Source organism: Lithobates pipiens, unplaced genomic scaffold, assembly GCF_037356315.1.
Source record: "Lithobates pipiens isolate NorthernLeopardFrog02 unplaced genomic scaffold, aLitPip1_a1.2 Scaffold_19, whole genome shotgun sequence".
In the NCBI taxonomy this organism is placed as follows: Eukaryota; Metazoa; Chordata; class Amphibia; order Anura; family Ranidae; genus Lithobates; species Lithobates pipiens.
The window spans coordinates 408,082,474-408,101,961 of NW_027507764.1; the positions used below are offsets into that span (position 1 = coordinate 408,082,474).

A 19,488-nucleotide genomic window follows, 5' to 3' on the forward strand; every position below is an offset into this window, starting at 1 on the left:
AAAATAATAATAAATAAAATAATTAATTTAAGTAACAAATGAATTATGGGAATCCAGCAGCACTATAGATTACAGGAGAAGCGATGGGAGCACATGGTCAGTTTGTCATCTTGAATAAAGCAGTTCCCAGGGCTAATGTAGTAATGCTTCCATAAACATGACTCTCCCTTTAAAATAATATGTTATTACTCATAAAGATACAGGTACAATGTTGTAATTGGATTTGGTATGGTCACATAACCCACAGCAGTCTCAAAAGATCAGAATGGCTGCCTTGAGCCTAGTACACATGGGTCAAATGTCAACATTCGGCCCATGTGTACTGGAGCCGACCTGGGAGAAACAAGCCATTCAGCCCGCTTTTGTTGAAGGGGCATGACCAAAAAGGACTGTCAATCAGCTCCCAATCCGCATTTTCAGCCAATGGCTGAGAGCACTGGCTGGGGTAATCTGGTGGGGGGGGGTGCAGTCCCCCCTGTCAGAACACAATATCACAGCAGGGCAGACCGCTGTACTAATGTCGGATAGTTGTTAAACCAAAAAGAAACTAGTAGTGTGTACTAGGCTTTAGTTTGGTTTTCCTGGTGTGCACACGCCCCTTAAATATACAGGTACTTGAATCTAATTGGTATTGCAGGATGTAAGTGCTGACTGACAAAGCAGGTAATTTCCATCATGTCTGCAAATTGCAGCCTTTGAATGTTCCTCTTCCTGGTAAGGACAGAATTACATAATAATATGTAGCATGACCTGCAGCAAGTTGCATAGAGCTCACGTAATTTCATGGCTAAAAGACATCCTACATCATCTAGCCCTTGCCTTATCAGCTTTACTGTCCCTGGCCTGCCCCTTAATCAACTGGATTTCAGTTATTTCAATCATGGAGGCTCAGCATGTAACGTGTAGGTATTATCTAGGGCAGTCTGCATGCAAATACAGCCTGCCGGGCCACTTCTACTCCTCCAGACTGACACGCTTCCATAACTCCTAATATTCACCGCCCACTACTTGCATTATGTCTGAGGCTCTGGAGATGGATGTTGCAGTAGGGTACTGTAATCTTTTCAAAAAAAGTTGTACACCACTCTGTTGGCCCCTCCCACCAGCCATGATCTCCCTGCATTGTATAGAGATCTATTGAGACCCATTGATTACATTACTGGGTCTAAAATAAAGTACTGTATGTAATGAAACCATAAAGGTTTTATTTAACAATTTGTTAGCATTTTAATGAGAAGGCTAAATATGAGCAAACTAAATTTCAGATTTACATGATTGCAACAGCTGCCAAAGGCTGCTATCATTTGTTCCAGGTAAGGGTCGATGCTTCCACAGCTCAACAGGAATGTCTTGGTCAGTCCTCTAGGGCAGGTCTCGGTAGATAGCTGCTTATAATGGAGGGATGTTTGGTAGTCATGTTTCTGCACTGTACTGCCATTATATTTCTTTGGGAGAATAGAGTGGTATGTTGCCAGTCAGAGAACGGGAAAAAAAAGTTTGAAAGAGATCCATTTCTTTTGCACATTTGACTAAATGTTTAATTTTTCTTTTAAAGAGGTGTGTCCAACCAAAAGGCTTTTTTTGTTGTTGCATAGAGTGGGGAAGGAATACAACCCCTGTAAAATTTTAATGCTATCTGGTGCTCCTTTAGAAGATTTCTGCTCACTTACTGCCTGGCTGATAATGGTTTCATCTGACAGGAAGTGAGAGAAAATCTACAACACGAACATAGACAGCAATATAAGACTTATAAGGATTTTAGCATTCCCCACTCTACTTAAAAAAAATCTGTCTGTGTTGCTATTAAAGTACTACCCTTCCTGTCAGGTGAAACTGTGAGATGAAATCTTTCACGGAGCACCAATAGCAATACAATTAGACAGTGATTCGAATCCTATCCTATTCTATCAAAAAAAATAAAAAATGTTTTGGCTGGAGATAAACTTTAGGTAAAATATTGTTTTCACTGTTTAAACATTTGCTGATCTTCTGAAGCCTCCTTGCATCAACTTGTCTATGTGCATGTACTCAAGCAACTACTACAAGTTGTTTCTCAGAGCACATTTCATGATTGTGACAACAGTGGATTAGGTGTGTGCAGTTTGCATTGGCACAACCACTAGTAGTTGCTACTGGTAGAGCATGTGACCGGGTGACAATGCAAGAGAATAATTGGGAGGCAGGAGCAAAGTGGCACCCTACAACAGGAAGTGTATGTCTATTTTAATGAATGCTGCAGATTTAGAGAGATTAAAATAACTTTTAAAGTTATTTTAACACACTGAAGCCTATGTAAGAGTTTAGTGATTTCTGAATATTTTAGTTTCTTTTATTCCCCATGAAGTCTCATAAGGCCAAATATATGCAGGGACATCACCTTCTACCTCATCTGATATGTTCCCCCATGCCAATAATCACCAGTGATTTTTCAGTGGTAGCCACAGAAGCAGAGGCAATGGGGGAGCACTGAAAAGGTGAAAAAAAAATGGTGCAGGGATAGTGCTTTACACAGACACTGTGACTTTGACCTGCATGGGCAAGGTCAAAATGTCTTAAATAAAAAAAAAGAAAATGGTGGTAAGAATGAATATATGAAAAGTTTTTACTCTGTTCTTGTGAACTATTTAGACTTTGTTTCCATTATGCCTAGGTAGAGAAACACAGCATTTTTATCACACACCTTGGAGTAAATTCCACAAGCCTTTAGGAGCTTTTGATTTGGATGCATTATCCTTGTGGTAAGAAAATTCTACTTGTTTTGTCAAGCATTTCCACAACATACAAGAATGCCTGCTGCAGCTGAGATAATGAAACATTTGTATTCAGTAGTAAAATGAGAAAAACTTACCAAGAGGTCCACCATGTTAGGTTTATTGTTCCTAAGTGTCTTCACAGCGTGGAATACGTCAACTGCCCTCTGGTGCTGAAGCATTTCACAAACAATACTAATTGCACAAAACGTTCCACTGCGACCACCTCCATTTCTGTGAAGAGAAGAGTTAAATGTGATTTAGTCTGAGTTCCCTGAGTGTTTCTGTGAAACTGCAATCCCTCAAGTATCATATAAGCTTCACTTAGAACTCAAATGATTTAAATTATTGGTTTGAGTTCTATACACTGTCTGCATCTCAAACTTTTTATGTACAGCTTCTGCCCTTAAAGAGGTGATAAAGAAACAAGCTACAGAGAATGTGATCATTAGAGACCGTGATTCTAAGACTACTTAGGAAGTAGCAATGCGGCAATCAGGACATATTTCTGTTGATGGTCTATATTCAACTTGTGAGTATTTCATTTACTTATTTGAAATGCTATATAATACTTACTGTTAAATCTGAGTTCTGGGTTTTTTTTTTTATTTTTTTTTTTTTTTTACATTTGCTGTGTAAATATAAAAATTACCTTTATTGATGCCTTTTCCAGCATGTGTGGCTGCTGTTATATTACAGAAGACTCTTACTTTTATTCAGCCTGCACAGTTCTGTAAGCACCAAATATTGAGCAATGCGACTTACAATTCCAGTTGGAGGACATGTAGATGAATGCCATCCAATCACAAAACACCCTGTATTCTGTAAAAGTATCACAAGGCATTTTGTGAATGGGCAAAGTAGAGAAACAAACAGCTATCGGAGCTGTACTACAGCCAAAACTGTAATGTTGGCCATACACAGATCAAATTTTGTTAGAAATGTTTCCATTTGATTTTCTAATCATTAGTGGGGTCACTGAAGGAGCAAAATTTTGTTTTTTTTTATCTCAAATGAAATCCTCGTACACTCGATAGGATTTTCTGCAGACAAACCCTTGGACTTTTGTCCAAAGGCATATGTCCGGATTTTGTCTTGCATACAAATGGAAAGTAATTGTCAGCCAACAAAAATGAACATACTAATGTACTACATGTTTTTTCAGCTCTTTAGCGCCACCCTTTGGGGTCCTTCTGCTAATTTTGTGTTAGTAGAAGTTTGGTGAGTGTTGATTTGCGCTTTTCATTGCGTGCTTTTCATTTCACGCTTTTCAGTTCGTGCTTTTCAGTTCATTTCTGAACGGCTGTTTGTCAACCAGACATGTTGTGGAATCAGAGGAGATAACATGTTATTTATTATTGGCCTTGGAGCTATTGGAGCTATTGCTATTGCTTTGACCCAAGTCCAGTCCAGGAGGACCAATTATGTCATATGCCTTTGCTGCTGGAGCTCCAGGAGAATAATCCAGAAGATTTTCGGAATTATCTCTGGATGACGGAGCTCCAGGAGAATAATCCAGAAGATTTTCAGAATTATCTCCGGATAACGGACCCCTGCTTTCACCAACTCTTGGCATTGTTGACCTCCTATATTAAAGAAGCAGGACACATGCATGAGGCTTTTATTTTATTTTTTGGGTTGAATAATAATGATTTGATTATATTTTCTATATTTTGGATGCATAGAATGCACTTTTTGGTTAAGTTTTATTGTCAAATAGCATGGCTAATTTTATTTGTTTTCTTTTTTTAATGCACAATAAAAAATTGCAGAAAATAATACTTGGCTATGTGTTTTACTTCAAAAGACAGTCTGGGAACAAAAAAAATACAATGTAAAATTAACAACCGACACCAACATAGTTGTATCTTTGATCTTAAAAACTACGGGATAATGGTGTTGTGGTAACTTGCCCAAATAAAAAAAATAAAAAAAGCATAATAATATTATTCTTAAAGTGGTTGTAAACCCTTACAAACCACTTTGACCTACAGGTAAGCCTAGATTAAGACTGAGACTAGACTGAGCGTGGCATCCTCGATAACGAAGATGCCGCGCAATGCCGCGCGTCTCAGCTCCCGTGCGCATGCGTGGGAGTGACGTCATCGCGGCTTCGCCGAATGACAGCGGCGGAGCTGCGAGACCCACCGAGAAGATGGATGCGGCGGACTACAGGGGACAGCGGTGACTTCGCTGGCTCCTGTGTCAGGTAAGTGACACATAATGGGCTACTATGCGATGCATAGTAGTCCATTATGCTTTGCCTTTGCAGGGAATGAAAGAGGAAGTAAACTCATCAGGGTTTACTTCCTCTTTATTATCAAAAAAAAGTTGCTTGCAATAACTCCATCAGTATCACCAGCAAAGCAGCTTCAATATTATCCCATTAAATAAGAAGAGATTGTGCGCTGCATTTCAAGATTTCATAATTTGCCACGTCACAAATGATAATTCTCCCTTACGAACACTAGTTTACAAGACCAACCACTTCTGGCTCGTCCTTGCTTCCGAGCATGCACGTTTGTATTTTGGACTTTTGTCCAACGGACAAAAGTGTACACACGCTTGGAAAGTCTGACAACAGACATTTGTCTGCGTAAAATTTTAAAACCTGCTATCCAACATTTGTCCAACAGCCTGTCATCGCACAATTCCCGTTGGAAAATCTGATTGCTTGTACGTGGCTTTTACACATATCTAACAGTGTGCATTGTTTTCATTTGGGAATTAATTTCAAAATTGAATGTTAAAAGCAAATTAAGTTTTGAATTACTTTCAAATGGCATCCGCCAAGTCATTGAATAAACAGAGAATTTTTCTTGTGAATCTTCCTACAAATATTCGTATGAACATTCACTCAAAAATCGACTAGAATGGGCAGCCTTATGATCCGTACACACGATCTGAATATCGTACGAAAACTGTCTCCTGAGGAAGAATTGTGCGATTTTCGGATTGTATGTACACTACTTTCGAGAGCCGATCACGACAGTTCATCTGATATTATTCGATCAGACAAGCACGAAAATTTGCCTTGTACGATACCAGATAATTTTTGTTTAGCCAATATAATTGTCCTCTGAAAATACAATACAAATACATTACAACACATGACATCACTTCCAATTTTTTTTTCTGTCGTACAAAATTTTTCGTGACTTTAGTTCCCTATTCAATTTATACTTGCGCCTATTAAGCGAAAAAGTCGTACGATCTGTTGTACGATATTTGGATTGTGAGTACGGGCCATTAGCCTCAGCACTTTATGTTCGGTGCTTACAGTACTGTACAGGCTAAATAAAAGTAAGAGTTTTCCTAAATGTAGCACCAGTCACACGTGGGAGAAGCATCAATAGAGGTAGGTCATATATTGCATAGCAAATGTAAAAAAAAAATTCAATTCCAGGCCATCAGCATTAAATTGAATTAAAAAGAATGGAAACATAATATATTCAGGTGAGCATTATCCTCAAAACAGAAATCAAAATGTTACATCATCCAATAGGGCAAATTTTCTGTTGGCTTTTTTTCCCCTATTACAGGTACTTATAGCACCAACACTTTACACATACCTGTACAATCACACCAGTCCCTGCCCTCAAGGAACTTACAATCTAAGGTTTTAACTCACATTCATACTAGGGCCAAATTAGACAGGAGTCAATTAACCTTCCAGCATGTCTTTGGAGTGCTGGAGGAAAGCCATGAAGGAACAGGGATAACATGCACATTCTAGGCAGGTAGTGCACTGGTTGAGATTTGAACCAACAACTCTAGTGCTGCCAGGCAGAAGTGCTAACCACTCAGCCACTGTGCTTCCCATGCCACCAACAATGAAAAATTGGGAGATTTCCTTTTATTTCCTCTTATATCTCAGAAAAGAGAGTGAAGGGAAATTTTCCCAGTGGGAATGCAGACACCAAAAGTAACCTGACAAGTGCTCTAACCCTTCCCTACTCTATCAAAAAAAAAAAAAACAGCTTCACAGATGATATTCATTTACTGGAGCTGTTCTACCTGCCAAATAATTTGTATTTCATAGTTACATTGTTAGGCTGAAAAAAAGACACAAGTCCATCTAGTTCAACCATTAATTTCCATCTAGTCCAGAGATTTACACAGTCCTACCAGACTGCACTGCACTAGGGATCTCACTTTCTCTGCGTTTGTTTAACAATACCGCCTGTTCACCTCCCAACGTCAACCTGCTACTAGACAGAGAAGGAGCAGAACCTGTCCGTCAAAGTCAACGCTTTGCTTCTTCTGCCTGTCAGCATGTTCTTACATATAGGATACATGTTTGGCCTGTAGTGCTGCCACCTCCCTCTCTTAGTCTGATTGCAACTGTATCCAGCGGCTGCAAGAAGCTGTAATGAGGCCAAATTCAGGTGTTTATACAAGTTGCATTTAAAATAAATTTTTTTTTTTTTTTAGGAAACATTTATTGTAACTGCATTACTATTTTTTAACATTTTCTAGAGTTCAGTTTTTTTAATTATCATGTTTAACCCTTTTCCCTTGCACGTTCAAGCTTTCTACCTTCTGTATACCTTGTACTTAGTTACGTAAATCTGGATATAGGACAGAGTTCCCCAACTTGTGCCAGCTATATTCTGATACAAATGTCAGGGAGCCAAAACTATTTCTAAAAAATAAAAAAAAGGATTTCATGCTAATCCTTGTTCAGTGAAAGTGCATTGTGCAGCAGATGCTCAGACAATAGGTATTGAGTACCTGCAGAAAAACTATCATGTATGGCATCCAAGAAATTGATTGACTAGGGATGGCTCATTCAGAACAGCACTCCAGTTCAAGGTTAGGCCGCGTACACACGGGCGGATTGTCTGGCCAACTAAGTTTGTCAGACAATCCGACAGACAGTCCGTTCAAAATTTGCATGAACGGACTTGACCACACACGATGAGCAGACAGTCTGCTGAAAGCTTGCGCGATGACGTGTACGGCACGTACGACGGGACGAAAAATTCGACGTCCAATACACTGCAATGCAACCTTCGCTGTGTAAATCCTTTCTGAGCATGCGCCAAACTTAGTCTGTCGAACTAGCCTACTCACGAGCGGACTGTCCGCTGAAACCAAGTTTGGACGGACTGTCTTATGGAAATTCCGTAAGACTTTGTTCGTCAGACAATCCACTGAAAAAGTCCGCTGAAGCCCACACACGAGCGGATTGTCCGCTGAAACACTGTTCAGCGGACTAAGTTGGGCAGACAATCCGCCCGTGTGTACGCGGTCTTAGAGTTGTATACTTAGAAAATGACTGGATCCACAATTATTTTTCTCCTCTGCTGTCTTTTCTGTTATAATTATATCCAAGAACATCACGTTTTTCCTGCATTTTCCCATATTTACAGAAGGTAACACTATTACTATTATTATTTATATTATTAAAGTACCACTATTTCCAATAGATCCAGGTACAGTACATATGATAATATGCATATCAACAATTGAGTCATTTTCTTATCTGTCCAACTGCATGTTCTAAAAATCATCTATGTTCTGCGTCTACATTAGCTTACACCTCATGACATTATTTAAATCGACATCAAGGTAATAAATATAATTAACTAGAGAAACCTTTTGATGTACATTAAAAAAGTTATTTCTAACAATGAATTGTGAAAATACAATTGCGTAAAAAAGGTAACTGAAAATCCTTAAATTTATGAGCTGTCACGGGTGAGAGAAAATTTTCTAATGGGGAAATTTGTTCTGGTGACATATAAGGGATTTCCCATTTGTTTGGAGAGATATCCTATTTCCTCTGAAGTGTATCTAGGAAAGAAAGTGAAGGGATCTCCCTGACGGAGGAATATCTAAAAATAAACAAATGTGACAGGGTTCCCTACTCCACCCAAAACTAAATATGGGGTAGGAAACAATGCTTATGTCAGTGGCAAGAAAGGAGTTACAGTGTCTTATCATTCAGCGATGGAAAAAAACAAGGTCTAAATGATCTTTAAATCCTCTAAAGCTGGTACTTTCCTTCCATTTTGCCTTAGGCTTTTTGATTAGAAGCATCTAGACTCCTAGGCTAGTGCTGACCTAATTTCAGTTCAGTTATGATCTGGACTAAGTTGCACAGTGTATGTTTTGAAGTTTTTCTGATTATTGTGATCATTTTCCTAAAGACTACATTGAAGATTTAACCTTTTATGAGCTATACGATTAGCAATAACAGTAGAACTATGCAAGAAGGAAATAACAATGCAAATTGGTTGTTCCATATTCATCTCACTGTAGCCACTGTGCACAACAATGTGACTGTGACATAAATAAATCTACCATTAGTGGAATCCCATATTGAGGCTTTGAGTGAAGAAAGACTTACAACAAAAAATCAACCTTACTACATTTTGTGTGTGCATGAAAACATGATTTACAATTATGACCCCATACAATTTGCATCATTGCAGTTACTGCAGATCCTTCTGGTGACTTTGGCTGCTCCAAAAGACATATGAGGTAAATGTATGAGTGCTGGGCAAGGCCTGTCTGGGAGTACAAAACAGACCTAATGTAGCGCCCACCACTTTAGGTGGGTGCTATTAGTTTAGAAGTTAGGTTAAATTGTCAGTGACTTACTGTATTTTGTACAGGCCTGGAGGTTTGTCTGGGTTAAGGAGGACTTATAGGTTAGAGGGGGGTGTGACTACCTGTTCATCACCCTGGGAGAACACTCCCTTGCTCTCCAGAGGAATCTTCTGGAAAGGAGGTGGGTCAGGCTCTGAAGGACAGGCAGTGTGTATGGGTCCTCGTCCAATCGTTAATTTGCTTGGTCAGGGGCAGTGCTCATACATATACACTAGGGTCACATGTTCCCTGGGTAGTTGGAGATGGGAAAAGAGCGAATCCACACAGGCAGAAAGATGTGACGTTAAGTGCTGGAAAGCCATAGATCTTTGCCAGAAGGTGATGGAAGTTCAGAGACTCCAGAGCTGGAAGGTTTCCCCCATGTTTAGAAGTAAGAAGTAGCTGCAAACCGACCAGAGTGAACCAGGGTTGGCCTGGACCTTTCCTGAGCTGGACTGGGAAGAAAAGGGCAGGTGGAGAAGCCAGGTGAGGCCTGGGACTGCTAGCGTTTCAAAGTACCACATGCTTTTCAGAGGGTAAATAGGTGATAGTACCTGCCAGAATCTGGAATAAAGTTGAAGTTTATACATCACAATCGAGAGGCAACATATATCTGTGCATCAATGAGGTGATAGTACCTGCCGGAATCTGGAATGAAGTTAAAGTTTTAAACTGTTCTAAAAGTGTCTGTGCTTTACTACAGCGGGGGTGGAAGAAGTGGGGGTTAAACTAGCCGTACTGTATGAACTACTAGCAGCTTGACTAATGCGCTTCACTATTTAAAGTGGTTCTAAAGGCTGAAGGTTTTTTTACCTTTATGCATTCTATGCATGAAGGTAAAAAACTTTCTGGGTGCAGCAGCCCCCCCAGCCCTCCCTAATATTTACCTGAGCTCCCTCTCGATCTAGCTATATGCCCAAGAGCATCAGCTCTCCGGGGGCTCTCCCTCCTCATTAGCTTAGACAGACTGTGACAAGCACAACCAGTGAGCCAATGAGGAGAGAGAGGGGGCAGGACCGAGCCATGGCTCTGTGTCTGAATAGACACAAAGAGCAGCAGGTCAGGAGCATGTCTACTTGGGTGTCCCCATTGCAAGCTGCTTGCTCTGGGGGGCATTTGAAAGGGGGAGGGGCCAGGAGCACTGGAAGGGGACCCAAGAAGAGGAGGGTTGGGGCTGCTCTGTGCAAAACCACTACACAGAGCAGGTGAGTATGAAATATTTTTTGTTTTTGTTTTTTATTAAAAAATGCTGCCATTAATATCACTTTAAGCCCCCACACATTTTATCGTCTGCTCACACAATACTGTTTTACATAACAGCAGAACAGGTACCTTAGTGTCAGGGCCTGACTAATACAATGGCCTTCCCCTGCCCTCTCCTAAATCAACCCACTCTGTATTAGGAGTGCTTACAGAGATCCTGATGAACAGAACACAACAGCCTGGCTGTTAAAGTGATAGTGGAGATCCTCTGATTACATAGGGAGAGCAATTCTCCCTGCATAATCTGTAGGACTGGGCTATTAGTGTGAAAGGCAAGTCCTGCTTTTCATTCTATTATAATTAAAATCTGCTGTTGTAAAAAAAGAAAAATATTTTCTATCTCCTTACTAACCCTTAGTTAACCCTGATTTGTTTTTTTTAGTAATTTGAATGTACACTTTTTAACCACTTCAGTCCCAGGAGATTTGACTGCTCAATGACCAGGACATTTTTTGCGATACGGCACTGCGTCGATTTAACTGACAACTGCGCGGTTATGCGATGCTGTACCCAAACAAAATTGAGGTCCTTTTTCATTGGTCTATATTGGAAGTCGGGGTTGCTGTACCTTTCCTTGGGTGTGTAACACCAAAAGCTTGGTTTACCCATCAGGCATACGCCTAGCTGGGTTCAACCTGTCTGGTAAGCCTCTTTCCTTACGGTGGTGGATTATTTACAGACAACCATTTCACCCAGATTCAGAGTCACATTATTCTTTGCCATATTATATGGACTATATGCACTTCATATGCATATGGTTTGCTTACATTTTTCATTATTGTTGGGCAATCTTAATTTGTTGTGTATTTATCTGAACATTTATATATTGTATCAATTTTTTGGAAATAATCTCATTGTTTATTTAATTTTTCATCAGCGCTGCACTATATTACTTTATTCGTTCACTTATCTACAGATTGCCTGATGTACTGGCAGCTATCACTATTTTTATAAGACAGCGCAGTTTTTTCCACATATTTTTTATATACATGTAAGAAAAAAGAAAATAAATCTTTTTTTACAATTTTTTTTTGTATTTTTTTCACGATGTTTTTACAAATCTTTTTTTTTTTTTTACACACTGTGACCAGAGAAATACAGCCTATAGCAATTTGACAGCCAAGCGGGACTTCCACCTCAAGCGCTGCCATGCAGCAGTGCTGAGGGTGTGATCCATCCATCATCCGATGATGACTGATCAGTGTACCAGCCCACTGCTACTACCAGGTGATGCCTTCAATTCATGCCATTCATTGTTAAAATTGTGTTGTTAGCTGTGATTGGTGACAGTGATCACATGATACAGACATGGCCAATCACAGTCCTTCTGTATCATGTGATTAACTGTGGCCAATCACAGCTAATTACAACAAAACAAACTGAATGAATCTTTTTCATTCAGTAAAATGCTTGCTTATAGCAATGAAATTTGCTGCTCTAAGCAATCATAATGTTCCCCAGAGAAGTACAATTTTACTATGGTAACATGATATGGCTCTGGTCATAGTGTGTTCAAAAAAAATCGTAAAACAAATGTAATACAATTTTTTTTAATAACATTTTTTTTTTCGTACTGTCATCACTCAGTCCCTGATCACCACCACACCAGTTATATGATGATGCTGTACTGCACTGGTGACAGTATGTAAATAAAAGTGATTATTTTTTATTTCTTAATTTTCCAAAAAATTATGACAAAAAATTACAACTTCAAAAAACTCACCGTGCCTCTTATTAAATACCTTGGACTGTCTACTTTCCAAAAAGAGGTCATTTGGGGGCTATCTGTACTATCCTGACATTTTTGTGCCTCAAGAAATTAGATAGGATATCAGTACATGAGATTTTCAGATACAGTATTTACCATAGTTTGTGGACTCTATAACTTTTCTACAGACTAAATAATATACACTGATTTGGGTTATATTCACCAAAGAAATTTAGCAGAATACATTTTGTTCTAAATTTATGAAGAGAAATTATTTATTTAAGTTTTATAATCGAAACAAAGAAAAACACGTTTAAAAAAAAAAATCTGCAAAAAATAAAAAACCCAGTGGTGATTAAATAACACCAAAATAAAGCTTTAGTTGTGTTAACAAAATGATAAAAATATAGTTTGGCTACAATGCTGCATGACCGCTCAATAACCGCTCAATTACCATTCAAAGTGTGATAGTGCTGAAAGATGAAAATTGTAATGAAGTGGTTAAAAACCTCCTACAACTTTATAGGTTCATGTAAAATTCCCCATGTTGTAAGAATGATAATCTTAGCAGAGAACTAGGAATGTGCAACTGTGTGTATTTTTAGTTTTTAGACCCACTATCAATCAGTAAAATGAGTCATGAGTCAGTGTTATGATGGAGTTAACTGGCACATACCATTGCAGCTAAACAACATCTGGGCATATAAGCTTCTCTCTGGTCAGGAAAGGGTTCAATTCTTTTCAGCTGCTGAAATCTGTATAATTGCTCTACTGGATATTTGTGGGTGTTGTTATTAGCTTTTTATAAATCACCTGTCATTTTAGAATTAGTTGCCCTTTAACCATAACATAAAAAACTTCCTTAGACAGATGTACACTTAACTTGCTTGTAAATCCGCCAATAACAATGTATGCTAATATTACTTAATAACAAGCATTAGGATAATTGGATATACTGCTGTACTAAAATTTCAGCTGCAACCTTATGCCCTAGATATTTAAATCTAAATGCTAGGACACAAAAACAGTCAAATACCAATCTTGCGTCTCTAGTGCCAGACTTTTATTTCATTCTTCTTTAAAAAGCCTCTTTTTAAAGGTTACTTCAGTCATCCTCAACAAACCAGAACATACTTCAATCTTACTAGAAGGTTAGTCACTTACATGAAAGAGATTTCAAGCATATTCACCACTTGTTTCAAAGCTTTCAATGCAAGTAAAAGGTCACGTCTGACCTTAAGGGATACAAACTTGATGGAGCCTTCTCAAATGTAAAATCACTTCTATAATCCATGAGATTTACATGGAACAATAGGAGATACTGAAGAGGCCTCCTGCTGATAGTCAAACACAGGGAAAGGAATGGAGGCAGGCTCTCTAGTGCATTTAACTCCTGTAAAACCACCTGAAGAATTTCACCGTCGGGGCTCAATCATGCCTCTGTGATACAGGTATGCCTTTTCACACCTACAATCTAAAGTACATTTAAAATTCAGCGCCAATGTTTTATTTTTTTGGTACAGTTTTCACCAATGTACTAAATACAAATCCAACTAAATATAAAACCAATGTACTAACTATAAAAATCCTGCTTGCTGTAGTTTCCTTTAACAGTTAACTATACTGCATGTAAAATACACATATGATATAGTGTGTTATACATTTGTTTTTATACATGCAATAGCATGGAAACACATAACACTTTTTGTAAAAGTATGTATTAAAATAGAACGTGCAAAAAAAAAAACCCTTTAAAAAGTTAATAAGCCCTTCGCCGTTTCCACTGGCAGTGAATGCATTGTTCCTAAGAACTTATATTGAGTATTTAGTCTTGGTAGATAGAGCCATAAAAGTCTATGCAGGCTCAATGAACAGGTATGGCCAGAGGTAAGGAATGTCTCAAGCAGATGATGTAAACAATGGAGCAGGCTGTAGCTTTCCTACGTGTATACATAGGTACTGTAGCTTAGGATAGGGCCAAAGAGTTTGGGTGGGTGCACTTTCTGGTACAATAGTTTGTATTGTAGTAAGAAAAACAACAACTGATCATCCATGCAGGGGGTACATTACACAGAACATGGCATAAAGGCATGGGCAACGGTAGGTTCAACTACATTTTTTGGGAGTCCCATTTTTTTTCCCTTTCTGAAAAGCTGATGATCATCCATATATAGATTGATATGGTGGTTAAACTATTGATAAGATACTAGTGTCACTTCAACAATTGTTAGTTAGTCACTAGGAGGTTCCCCTGTAGGTGTCCCATGTGGACATGGGGTAACGAATGGTTGAAATCTCCTCTGGCCTGGGGAGTTTTCTGAAAATTTGGGTGCTGCTCCCATGTACAGGCAATGAATGGGGGTGGGGTTGTGAGGGTTGGGATATTTTTTTTAGTTTTTTTATTATCTCTGCTCTCTCCCTTTGTGACCAAGAAAGACCACTTTCTACGACCATGTGTCGATTATGCAAGATCTAAACAAGATCACGGTTAAAAAACAATAACCTCTTTCTCTGATGCCTGAGTTGTTTCAAAAGTTGAGAGCGGCAACCATCTTCACCAAACTAGATCTACGAGGAGCATACAACTTGGTCCGCATCCGCAAAGTGGATGAGTGGAAGACGGACCAGGTTTGGTCACTATGAATACTTAGTCATGCCCTTTGGCCTCTGTAATTCCCCAGCCACCTTTCAGCATCTTTGTCATTGTATATCTGGACGACATCCTGATCTTCTCCATGTCCCAGGAGTTACAATGAGTGTCCTGCTCCAACTTCGCCAGCACAGGCTATACGCCAAACTGGAAAAAGTGTGATTTTCAGTGCCAGAGCATTCAGTTCCTAGGATTGATTATTTCCCCAGCAGGAATCAAGATGGACCCACAGAAGGTCTCTGCCATGTTAGACTGGCTTGCACCCACAGACAAGAAGGGGGTACAGCATTTCATGGGGTTTGCCAATTTCTATAGGAGATTCATCAAGGGGTTCTGCACATTCTTCACCCCCCATCACACAGTTGACTAAACTAAATATATGATTCAACTGGAACCTGGAAGCACAAGAGGCTTTCAAAACCCTGAAAGGGTTATTTACATCAGCACCTATCTTGGGCCACCCCAATCCTTCCCTACCATATATTCTTGAAGTAGATGCCTCAGGGACAGCAGTAGGAGTAGTAGCGTCACAACGCCAGGGACTAAAAACTTAATGCACCCAGTAGCTTTCTTGTCCCGCCGGCTCTCTCCAGCCAAGAAAAACTATGATGTGGGAGACTGAGAATTACTGCCCATCAAGGCAGCATTAGAGGAATGGATGTACCTACTTGAATGCGCAGCACATCCCATACTGATATACCGTATATACTCGAGTATAAGCCGAGATTTTCAGCCTCTTTTTTGAGGCTGAAAGTGCCCCCTCGGCTTATACTAGAGTCACCGCTGTCTGACTGCTCGATCAGCGTATCGAGCAGACAGACGGCGGACATTAAAATTCAAAAGCCGCGCCTCCTTCTCCGCCTCCGCCTGTGATAGGCGGAACACTGAATTTCCCAGCAGTCAGTGTTCCGCCTATCACGGACATCCGTTCATTCTCATACTACGGACGAGTATGAGAGGATGTCCGTGATAGGCGGAACACAGGCTGCTGGGAAATTGAGTGTTCCGCCTATCACAGGCGGAGGACGGAGGCGCGGCTTTTGAATTGTAGAATGGCCGCCGAGAAGAGCGGCGATCCATCGGCACGACACGGGACGGAGGAGGCACGGGACGGAGGAGGCACGGGACAGAGGAGGCACGGGACAGAGGAGGCACGGGACAGAGGAGGCACGGGACGACGGCGGCTCGGGACGGAGGCTTGGGACACAGGTAGGCTGGACACACACACAAGGCTGCACGGACACACACACACACACACACACACACACACACACACACACACACAGGGATGGATGGATGGATACACACACACACACACACACACAGGGATGGATGGATGGATGAATACACACACACACACACACACACACACAGGGATGGATGGATGGATGGATACACACACAGGGATGGATGGACGGACACACACACAGGGATGGATGGATGGATGGATGGATGGACACACACACAGGGATGGATGGACGGACACACACACAGGGATGGACGGACACACAGGGATGGACAGCCATGTCTCACCCTCGGCTTATACACGAGTCAATAAGTTTTCCAGTTTTTTGGGGGTAAATTGGGGGCCTCGGCTTATATTCGGGTCGGCCTATACTCGAGTATATACGGTACACGGACCACAAGAACTTGGGGTAGTTACAATCTGCCAGACGCCAAGCTTGATGGGCACTGTTCTTTACTAGATTCACTTTCCACATTACATACCGGCCAGGATCAAAGATTGTCAAACCAGATGCACTATCCCGGATGTTTGATGGCCCAAAGGAACTGTCTATACCAGATACCATCTTAACAGGTAACTTTTTACTTTTACAGACTGATTTATTATCACAGATTACACAAGCATCCACAGGTGTCATAGCCCCCTGGAGTCATCCTAGTGGCGAGGGATGAACTATTGTGGCGCGAGAGTCAGATCTTTGTGGCAGAAGAGATGAGAGTCAAGGTGTTAAGACTTCTTCATGACCACCCAATGGCGGGTCACTTCGGCATTTCAAAAACGGTAGATCTGGTAGATCTACCTTTACCGAATTTTGAGGGATTCTGCAGGAGTTATGTAAATGCTTGTCCTGTGTGTACTCAAAGCAAGACTGCTAGAAGTAGAGCATGGGGGCTCCTGAAGCCACTAACAATCGCCGGTAGACCATGAAAGATGATCTTGATGGACTTTATCGTAGAACTTCCCCCATCAGAGGATTTACAGAAATCTTTGTGGTAGTAGATAGGCTATCAAAGATGGCCCACTTTCTACCATTAAAAAAACACACCATCTGCTATGGAGACAGCGAGGGTCTTTATTAAGGAAATAGTGAGGCTACATGGGGTCCCTGTGAACATCGTGTCTGAACGGGGGTACAGTTCACCTCCCGATTCTGGATAGAATTATGCAAGGTCCTGAAGATTGAGCTATCTTTGTCCTCAGCATATCATCCCCAGACAAATGGACAAACAGAGAGGACGACTCTTGAGCAGTACATCATTGTTACCCTAGGCGGAGTTTGAATATAATAATGCCAGCCACTCCGCCATTAGACAGACAATTTTTTTTCCAAATTATGTGTTTCATTTGTCTTTCCTACCTGACTTTGTTTCTGAGTCCTCAGTTCCAGCGGTACAGAGCACAATGGAGTTCCTCAACCACAACAACAGGATACTACAGGAAGCAGTGGCAAAGGCACAGTTGGACAACAAACAGCATTCAACAGGAAGAGAAGAGGAGAGCTGAGCCTCCAACCAGGAGATCGAGTATGGCTATCCACGACAAACCTCAGGTTGGCATGCCCATCAAAGAAACTGGCACCCAAGTTCGTTGGTCCTTTTCCAGTAAGAAGAAAATTAAATGAAGTGCCTTATGAATTATCCTTGCCGGATTCATTTAGGATCCATTCAGTGTTTCATGTGTCACTGCTTAAACCCGAAGTACAAGATCCCTTTCCTGACCGGGGGCTCCTGAACCAGTACTAATTGATGGCGATAAGGAGTACGAAGAAGAGGCTATTCTGAACTGCAGGAAGAGGGGGGGCTGTTTACCTCATCAAATGTCTCATCAAATGGAGGGGTTATGGTCCAGAGGACAACTCTTGGAAACCTGAGGGAAATGTCCATTCAAAAGCGTTGATACAGGCCTTTTTTCAGAGTCATCCACAAAGGGAGCACCAATTGGGCATCTGGAGGTTGTCCGTAGGGAGAGGGGCAATGTCAGGGAAATACTGGCCAGCATATGCGCACTAGCATTTGCGCCATGCAAACGCATATGCGCGGATGCAAGCACACCTTTAACACTGGTGCCAAATGGCATATATAAGGATGACAATTGCACTAGGGTTTTTGCTGTCTGATCTGCAGTCTCTCCCTGTATTCTGTGCCTATCCTTGATCTTGTTGATCTGGCTTTTCCTGACTATCCTGACTATCTCCAAACCTGACCCTGGCTTGTCTTGACTCTGATTCTGCTAATCTGCTTGATCTCCTGATGCCAAACCTCTGCCTTTCACTATTCTTTGCCTAAATGTCTTGCTGTATCTGCCTTCCCGTGTATGACCCAGGCTTGTCTGACTCTGCACTAGTCTTCTCAATCCCACCAGCCTGCATCATCACTGCATCCACAGTACACCTGCATCCGCAACACCCACCGCCCGCCTCATCCCTGCATCCACAGCACCCACCACCTGCCTCATCCCTGCATCCACAGTACACCTGCATCTGCAGCACCTGACATCTGCATCATCTCTGCATCCGAGTCAACCCACACTCGCTGCTACTTCTGCTAACTGCCTCTCCTATATATATACTAATGGAGAACACTGTAGGCACTCCTACCCCACCATGCTCTCGCAGCTGCTGTTGCAACCTCAGTGGTCCTTTAAACAGGGCTGTACAAGAGGCCTTCCTTTGCTTGTCAGGCTTTATCTGAAGGTATGTGACAGTGCGTGTATAAAAGGTCAATGCGTTTCTGGACTCCTGACAGTTCCTTGCATCTTTCATCCAGTGCTGCACTGACGTTTCTGGGTTCTGAGTCATGGGGAAAGCAAAAGAGTTGTCAAAGGATCTGTGGAAAAAGGTAGTTGTACTGTATAAAACAGGAACAGGCTATAAAAAGGTATCCAAGGAATTTAGAATGCCAATCAGCAGTATTCAAACTCTAATCAAGAAGTGGAAAATTTGATGAAACAAAACCAAGGGTCAGGTAGACCAACTAAAATGTCAGCCACAGCTGCCAGGAAAATTGTTCGGGATGCAAAGAAAAATCCACAAATAACTTCAGGTGAAATACAGGACTCACTGAAAACATGTCGTGTGGCTCTTTCAAGACAATATAGAGGCACTTGAAGAAAGTTGGGCTGCATGGTCAAGTTGCCTGAAGAAAGCCATTATTACGCAAATGCCACAAATTATCTCGCTTTCAATACGCCAAACAGCACAGAGACAAGCCTCAAACCTTCTGGCACAAAGTCATTTGGAGTGATGATCTTTTTGGCCACAACCATAAATGCTTTT

General features: G+C 41.0%; 1 protein-coding gene across 10 annotated transcripts in view; it reads right to left on the reverse strand.

Moving 5' to 3' along the window:
* Positions 1–19,488, reverse strand: part of PTPRM (protein tyrosine phosphatase receptor type M) — a 982,826-nt gene that overhangs the window by 11,242 nt on the left and 952,096 nt on the right. For all 10 annotated transcript variants that reach the window (XM_077492471.1, XM_077492470.1, XM_077492475.1 and 7 more), the window contains one exon: positions 2,849–2,984. In XM_077492471.1, coding sequence (XP_077348597.1) covers positions 2,849–2,984 — 136 coding nt within the window. The remainder of the gene's footprint in view (positions 1–2,848; positions 2,985–19,488) is intronic.